At 36.9% G+C, this 8648-nt stretch overlaps 1 protein-coding gene across 1 annotated transcript; it reads right to left on the reverse strand.

Annotated features, from left to right (window-relative positions):
* Positions 1 to 4201: 4201 nt before the first annotated feature.
* On the reverse strand, positions 4202 to 8294 carry LOC140169428 (E3 ubiquitin-protein ligase arc-1-like). The gene is made up of 2 exons (XM_072192688.1): positions 7964 to 8294; positions 4202 to 5901 (listed from the first exon to the last, which is right to left on the reverse strand). Exons 1-2 carry the CDS (start codon positions 8292 to 8294, stop codon positions 4202 to 4204), a joined length of 2031 nt encoding a protein of 676 aa, XP_072048789.1.
* Between the last annotated feature and the right edge of the window lie 354 nt (positions 8295 to 8648).

The raw sequence follows: 8648 nt of genomic DNA on the forward strand, positions 1-8648 counted from the left end.
ATCACATTTTTAGCCAAAATTACTCATGCATGACGTTTGACCCCAAATGGGTCATGTCAAATGTAAAGGCTGGGGTAGTGGAGCTTGTGCCCAAGTTTGGTCATAATCGGTCAAATAATAAAGGAGCTAGAGCAAATTATGTTAAATGTTGACAGAAGAAGAAGAAGAAGAAGAAGAAGAAGAAGAAGAACTAGATATATTGCATCCTTAGTAAGGCTGCGAAGTCTAGCCGTGACCTTGAAATGACATCTGATGACCTTGAAATGACCTTCACCACATTTTGCATCATATCCACATAACATATACTAATTTTCATTCAAATTGAATAAACTTTGTAATTTGACCCCTTTTGACCTTTAGTTGACCTCTGGTGACCTTGAAATGACCTCCAATATATTTTGAATCATATCAAGATCACATATACTAATTTTCATCTAAATTGGACAAATATTAGAATTTGACCCCTTTTGACCTTTCGTTGACCTCTGGTGACCTTGAAATGACCTCCAATATATTTTGAATCATATCAAGATCACATATACTAATTTTCATTTAAATTGGACAAACTTTAGAATTTTACCCTTTTGACCCCAAAACAGACCCCTCCTCCATGTTTAAGCCAAATCTGATTACAATCGTACATGAACATAATGCTAGAGCCCTTTTGGCATTATTCTGATGATCACAGCACGTAATATGCAGAAAATATTGAATTTTAAAGTGATTTTCAGTAATCAACCATTTTTGTCCCCTGTTTGACCTTGAACTCAAAATCTGTGAGGACCCCATAGACACCAACTAATGTCAATGCATATGTGTCAGTCGCATCTCTGTACCATAGAATCTGTAGGAAAAGAAGCATTTTGAAGGTATTTGGTTATGTGCTGGAAATACCACCTTAATGACCTTTGACCCCAAATCTGTGAGGACCCCCTAGACCCCGGCTATAGCCAAGGTCAATGTATAAATCTCATTACTGTACCATGTAATCTGTAGGAGAAGAAGCATTTTTGGTAAAAATCACATTTTTACCCAAAATTACTCATGCATGACGTTTGACCCCAAATGGGTCATGTCAAATGTAAAGGCTGGGGTAGTGGAGCTTGTGCCCAAGTTTGGTCATAATCGGTCAAATAATAAAGGAGCTAGAGCAAATTATGTTAAATGTTGACAGAAGAAGAAGAAGAAGAAGAAGAAGAAAGAAATCGCCCAGAAACAGGAGTCTAGCCGCCGCTCGGCTAGACTAAGAAGAAGAAGAAAGAAATCGCCCAGAAACAGGAGTCTAGCCGCCGCTCGGCTAGACTAAGAAGAAGAAGAAGAAGAAGAAGAAGAAGAAGAAGAAGAAGAAGAAGAAGAAAGAAACTACTGGGAAACAGGAGTCTAGCCGCCGCTCGGCTAGACTAAGAAAGAAAGAAGAAAGAACCTGTAAGAAAAAAGACACAGCCGTGACTAACGTCACGGCTGTGTAAAAAGTAAGATAAATGTTTGTAATTATTATAATAACCAAAATTTGAACCACATATATGTCCAAAATATGTATAAATTCCGTCGATATCAATGGAATATTAAGGAGAAAATTATTGCTACACCATGCACACTGTCAAGATATTCGAGCGATTCAAAGCAGAAAGAGTACTAAGCTATGAGTAATCTTTTTAAATCCGACGTTATCTTGTAATGGATTATCTTGCTCATGTAATTCCTGATTTTGTGTGTGATATAAGTTTTGTTTTATCTTTTATATATCTCTTTATTTTCTGTTATGTTTGAAAGCTTTTGTTCCCAATGTAAGACGATGCCCCTTGGGCCTTTTGGGCATCTCCTACATTCTTTTGTTTTTGATGTTATAGAATATGAATAAAGTATTATCTATTCACTAACAACAGAGGACAAAGAGTGCGATATATAGCGCCGCTATACTATGAAAGATACAAACAGAGATCGTTCAGTATATAGAGAGGTCCATCATGCTAGGAAAAATTTTCGACTTTTTATTATCATGTTTTTCAAAGGTAGTCATATATGGTTGGGACATGTTGGGCCACGGGTTTTAGATTTTTTTTGATATACCAAACCAGATTTTGACTACCTCTGAAAAACATGATGAAATTACAAAATCAGCGGTGTGGGTAAATACAGTCATAATGTACTTAAACTTCAAGGGTGTTTTTATGTTCATTGAATCATCCTGGTAGTCAAATTGGCAAAAGTGTGTTAAAATAAATTTATTCAAAATTCAAAAAAAACTTAATAATTAACGACAAACTGACTCGGTTTATGTCCAAGCTCTAATAAGATAGAAGTAATATATATATACGTATGAATTAATATAGTTATTGAGGTGCCTTATTAAACTATTAAAATCACTGCATTTTACACTGCAATATCCAGTGCAAAAACATACAATAAAGTGGTTTATTAAGATATTAGATAAAATACCTACATTTCAAGGTCATTAAATTCACAATTTCAACCATTTCAATCAATTTGTTTACAAAATTCAAAATGGCCGCATTTCAACATAAACAGTTATTTGAAAGGCAATTTTAAGAACGAAACTCAACTTGATTATTGCCATATTAGTAGTAGACATATTGGTTCCAATTTTCGCGCGCAACTGTTTCCTAAATTGGAAGGGAGTGCTATTCTGCATCTTTGCCCGTCGTAACAACGTCATTGATATGATCATAATGGTCAATTTTCAAACTTGCTCAAATTGTGTCGAAGACCATACCAATGTATTCCTCTAGTCACAAGGATTAGAAAACGTATAGTTTGACCTATGTAGGATGTACCGTTCTTGGGTTATTACCAAAAGGTCAAAGGTCACGTTTTTTGCTGTATGGGTGTTAAATGATCAATGTGCTCCAATTTTGACAAGAGGTGTCCAAATGTTCGATTTGATATAAAGATTAAAGTAAAGATAGGATTGAACGTTCTAGGATGTGTCGTTACCTACGTAATGCAACCACATAAGTCAAGGTCAATAATGGTACGTGACCTATTTTGCTGTGTTACCTACGTAACGAACCTCGATCTTTATTTGAATTGTTATATCAAAACGAACATTCACTATAAAGTGGAATGTGGTATTGTGGCACATGCTAACCAATGTACAACACGTTTCCTTGTGTCATAATCCAATATAGACAAGGACAAATTATAAATTGGCTTTCTTATCGCATGAAGGCTGACTGAAATAGTCCCAACAAAATGTTTACTATGTGCTTACAAAACACTACAGAAACAATGCACAAAATTTTATTGGAAATGATTGATACAATATTTTACAACAACAAAATTATAATTATTTTGCCAACATTGTACTAAGTGATATTGAAACGTCTCCTTTTTGACAATATTTAAAAAATCAATACATTTAACCCTTATATTTTTGGATGTAAGATTTATCAGTTTCTCAGTAGACTGAAATCCAAAATGACTGCTGATATCGAAATAGTCATATCATAGTAACAGCAGCATCTGTAGTAATATTTCGATCGCCATTTAGAGTTTAATTCATCGAACTAATCTAATATAATTTATAGCAAAACAAGAATTGAAATGCAGTTTCCTTACATCGTTCACAAAACATACGCCAGCATTATTATTCAACAATGGCCAACAAAATCATGCGAAATTTTATATGATGATTATTTTTGAAGTCATTATTGGTTTGTGATTAACTAAAAGCTGCATAGCTTAGATTTGAATTCTTGTTTTGATAACTTCATTCATTTCGATGAACTGAAATCCGGTGAAAGAAATTGCAACCCAATGAGCATGATGAGTTAACTTAGCTATTATGATAAAACTGTACTGGGAATTTTGGCAGCCAATGTTGATATTTAGGTTCACTGCCAAATTAAAAGGTATTTATTAATTACAACAGTTGAATTGCACCCTTTCAATGATCCTAAATCATAAAAAAACATAATATGGAATACAGAGTTAGCATAATACGTTTAAAAATATTGTTCATACCTGGAAAAGGTGGCACAGATCACGTATATCTAACAAGTTTAAGTCAACTATAACGGGCATGGGGCATGAAATTTCAAAGGAATTCGTGACGTAATTTTTTTAATAGATTACCCTTAAGAGTCGGATATGAAGAACCCAAGGATATGAAAATCTGTTTTGTAAACTCTACGTGCAGTTTGAAGGCGTCCGAAGTAATTTTTAGCATATCAAATTTAATTTAAATCTCAAAACATCTCACTGATTTAAGATTCGCCACAAAAAGTAACTTATCATCAGCAGACAACGCTATGCTGTAAATATGGCTTGACAACCCTTTCGTCACGCAATCGATGTATTTCCCAGAAGCAGAATAGCGATAGACGGCGCGCCCGTTGGCGTTATCAGCGACAAACACCTCGTCTTCGTCGCCGTCAACGCTGAAGCATTTGCTTACAACAAGACCGGAAGTATACAAAGATGAAACGCCAATTGGTGGCTGAAGCTTTGATAGAATCTTTCCTGCTTCGTCTATGATATGAACTTCACCGGTTGAATAAGGACTGACAATGATGTTCCCTTTTAATGTGGCTGCAAGAAAATGTGGCGCAATTGTTATCTTGATACTCGACAGATGTGTTCCATCAAGCGAATGGCAACTTATAAAATTGTGATTGACATTCCCAACAAGAACCTGTGTGTTCTTTGTGTTGATGGCTAACCCACGTAGACTGCTTGATCCATGAGTGTTGTAAGCAACATTATCAGGGGATACCGTGTGGAAGTATCGTTTGTAAGTCCCTTGGAAATCAAATATCTTCACGTATGGTGATGACGAGTCGGTGACGTAGAATAAATTGTCGGTGCCAACCTGAATGCACCATGGGTTGGATTGTCTCCCTGCGTCGACACCTACATTGACGTTGAATGCAGTTTTAAATGCACCGTCGGCGTTAAAAATCTTAACTTTGGCTGCGCTGTGATCCGTTACTGCAATATCTCTAGTTGGTGTGACGGCAACATCAAATGCAAGGGCGAATTTCTCATTGCCATCATTTCCAAATTCCATCTTCAACACAGGCGTCTTATTTTTCAGCTCACGTGTACGGCGTGTACTGCGCGACCAAACTCGGCCGATTACTATCTTGTCGGAATTCTGGACTGTGTTTTCCTCAAATTTGACATTAGTCAAATTCTTCCCAGAGTGAATAATCGACGCAGGCTCGACTCCAACGACATCATCTACAACAGTTTTCAGGGATCCGTAATCAGAAGCGACCTCAAACTCAGATCCACTTTCTTTCAGTAATTTGGTAACTGCCTTTGCGGTTGATATCCGGGATATGATGGAGGTCAGCTGGTTATCTGCGCTCTTGATGGTTTCTAGACCTTCCTTCTCTATGATGTTTAACTCCTCTTCGGTAGCCTTCCGTGCCTCATCCAGACGCTTCAAATAAGAAGACTTCAATTTATTGACGGTATCTTTGATCTGAATCCTAGCTTCTGAAACAGCTAGATCAAAATCACGTCTGATCTTACGGATTTCCTGCAAAGCTTTACTGACTTCTTCGTCATTCTTTCCGCAACTCCCTTGCATCTGTTGAAGTTGTTCCTTCTTCTCCTTGACGACCTGTTCCAACTCAGCTTGCTTATGATCTGGATGACGATGTGTGATGACGACGCACTGGCGACAGATGGGAACATCGCATGTTTCACAATAGAATAACAGCGCTTCACCTTTGTGTTTCACGCACATCTTCTGCTCAGTAGCAGTGGCTTCCGGGAATTTCCCCTCACGAAGCTCATCGAGGGTAACAATAGGGTGGTTTTTCAGGACTCGTAGTGTTTTGTGCATAGTAACACAACGCTTACATAAGTATTCATCACATTCTGTACATCGGGCCACAGCGGTTGGTAAGTCAGACTTGACGCCTTGGTCTTCTGTGTAAAATAATAAAAGGCAAAATTCTGATGTTAGTGTTTCATATTCATTCTAGACTTTTACTGTTTATTTCGTTTATTGTATTTTGTTGGAGTTATTGACAGTGTATAGAGTACTGTTTTATCGTTAAATAATAATAGAAGTTAGTGATGGTAGTGAAAACGAATACAAACTTGTTAACATGTCATGTTTTGTATGTGTACCTAGGTTTTTTTAATTATTATTATTACTTCCGTGGTTCAGGTTCGCGCTGATGATCGGCGATCGCGTAGAAGTGGCGAGGTCTCCTTCCCTTCTAGGCGGTGACGACCAAAGGGTCAACAGTGTTGTTGTCAAACAGCGTGATTGTTGATCATTTCTGCGTTTTTACTTTCGGCGTACAGCACAGACCACGGAAGTAATAAAAAATTTACTTTTGTTAAATTATGTTTATTACTTTACTGATTTGTCATACAGGGGCCAAATTTCTGATACAAATTTTTAGCTTTTAGAAGGTAGTTGGGGAACTAGGATTGGCCAATTTAGAGATGTCTACATAGAGAGTCGGGAAAGGTTGGAAAGGTGATCTTGGTCAACTTCGGGGGGCTGAATCTGATTGTCGATGGGTAGTTTCTTAAAAGGTGTAGAATGCTCTCAAATTTGCCATTAAAGGGTAAAACAGGTATCAACTTTCCAAGTTGGTCAAATTTGGTTGAAAACAACGCATTCTAGACAACAGTGCAAACTATTCCTTTTCCGATTTATTTTACATAACAAACAATTCAAGGCCAGATCCGTTCAAATTGGAGCATTTTTCAGTTTTTGACCCCTGTAAACTCTATATTTGATTAAAAGTAGACAAGCTGTACTTTTTTCATCTCTGTTTCTTTGAATCCTTTGGGAAAGAGTAATAGTTTGGTATATAGGAATTATATACAAATTGGACAAAGTTTGACATTTTACCCCAATATTTTGAAGATTTTAGACAACTTGAGAGTACACGTGACAAATCGGAATTTCAATCAAACAGATTGATTTTGCCAATTGCAGTTATAGGGATAAATCGTTTTCAATTGAATATGCAGTCGAATTATTTGAAATTTTTAATCAATCTAAACGAGTGATTCTAATTGTGGTACAACACATGTCATTTGACAGTTATAAGAGTTAATCCAATATTCCATTTCAATCTATTTTGAATCTATTATATGATTCCTATCATAAACCATTAAACATTACAAATTTGAAATATTTCAATCGGTCAATTAGGAGACCAATCATATGGTATTCCAGTTGAAATACATATTCCTCTATGGAAGACAAGATCTTACTCCTCCACAAAGGGAGTGTGAATTTCAAATTGATTTACCTAAATTGGTAATTCCATTTGATGTTAAGGTCGTGTCTTCTATGCGGGTGTATGGATTTCTACTAGAATTGCCCAGTAAGTTATGTATGATAGATAACTTGCAGTCTAATGATAATGGTGTACAACTTTCTTCTGCCTAAGCAACTATTATACTTGTCATTATTGATGAGATTCATCAGGATCGTTCAAAGTCAGATTACATTATTAAGATTCTGGTTACAGATCCAAAAGAGATGAAGTACTCACTTGATATATTTCAGTTCCAATCAGGAACCTTGTTCACTCTGCAATGACTGTACTAGATGTCAGCAGACCCAAGTGGCTATGATGACGTCGCCACTTTTGCTGGTTGCCGTTGTGAGATGATCTGGTCATCGACCATTGCAAGAGTCAGACAAGAACACACGTTGGCTTAAAGAAGCCATTTGATTAGGAGCAGGGGCAAAAACACCATGAACAAGGACGAGGGGGCATACAAATTGGACAGAATATATGACCCGACATCTCACAACCAGCAAAAGTGGCGACGTCATCACAGCCACTTGGGTCTGCTGACATCTAGAAACACTATTTACAGTCATTGCAGAGTGAACACGGTTCCTGATTGGAACTGAAATATATCGAGTGAGTATTTCATATCCTTTGGATCTGTAACCAGAATCTTAATAATTTAACTATACTTGTCATGTCTATCTGGTAAATAAAAAATATACCTTCCACGCCGCCGTAGCCGGCGCCAGCACAAGCAGTGCAAGGAATGGTTTCTTCTGACATCAATTGCATCTGCATAGCTTTCTGCTCAGTTAATCGATGAACAATCGCCAGTGGTTGCCATTCTTTCAAGCCACCTGGTGGTATGTCGAATTCTTCTCCGCATTCAATACATTTCACGTTGCTGTTGGGTAGTGAGTCGGTGGCATGTCCTTCTAAGCAGCTTTCGCAGTAGCTGTGTAAGCATGGAAGAGTCTTTGGAGAGTTTAGAGGTTGATGGCATTTACTGCACTTGGTGATGTCATAAGGTTGGGTAACCAATGACGCAGCCATGATTAATCTATAATAATAATAATAATAATAATAATAATAATAATAATAACACTAATAATAACGGTCTCGTGTGATTATCTTGACGAATGCACTCTGCTCAGTGAATTGTCCTTATCATAATGGTATAGATCTTGCCAATAATTACGATAATTTAACAAAAACACGGTCAATTTCCTACTTTGACATAGGCCTGCGTATTAAATATATAAATATGCAAGACCCTTTCCGAGCCAGCTTTCCCTTCTAAAAGGAGTTTATTAAATTTATTACAATACATTTTTCGGGAATTGTAAAGCTTGAAAGGGGATCAAATATTCTCATATTGTGTTTTCTCTCCTACTCCTACAACCACAC

Source organism: Amphiura filiformis, chromosome 14 (genome assembly GCF_039555335.1).
Source record: "Amphiura filiformis chromosome 14, Afil_fr2py, whole genome shotgun sequence".
NCBI classification, from domain to species: Eukaryota; Metazoa; Echinodermata; class Ophiuroidea; order Amphilepidida; family Amphiuridae; genus Amphiura; species Amphiura filiformis.

Bases quoted from the DNA above. Each gene is read 5' to 3' on its own strand.
- LOC140169428 (XM_072192688.1), bottom strand. From the start codon at position 8,294: ATGGCTGCGTCATTGGTTACCCAACCTTATGACATCACCAAGTGCAGT. The intron at 5,902-7,963 runs GTATATTTTTTA...TATTTTACACAG, and splicing joins CGGCTACGGCGGCGTGGAAG to AAGACCAAGGCGTCAAGTCT.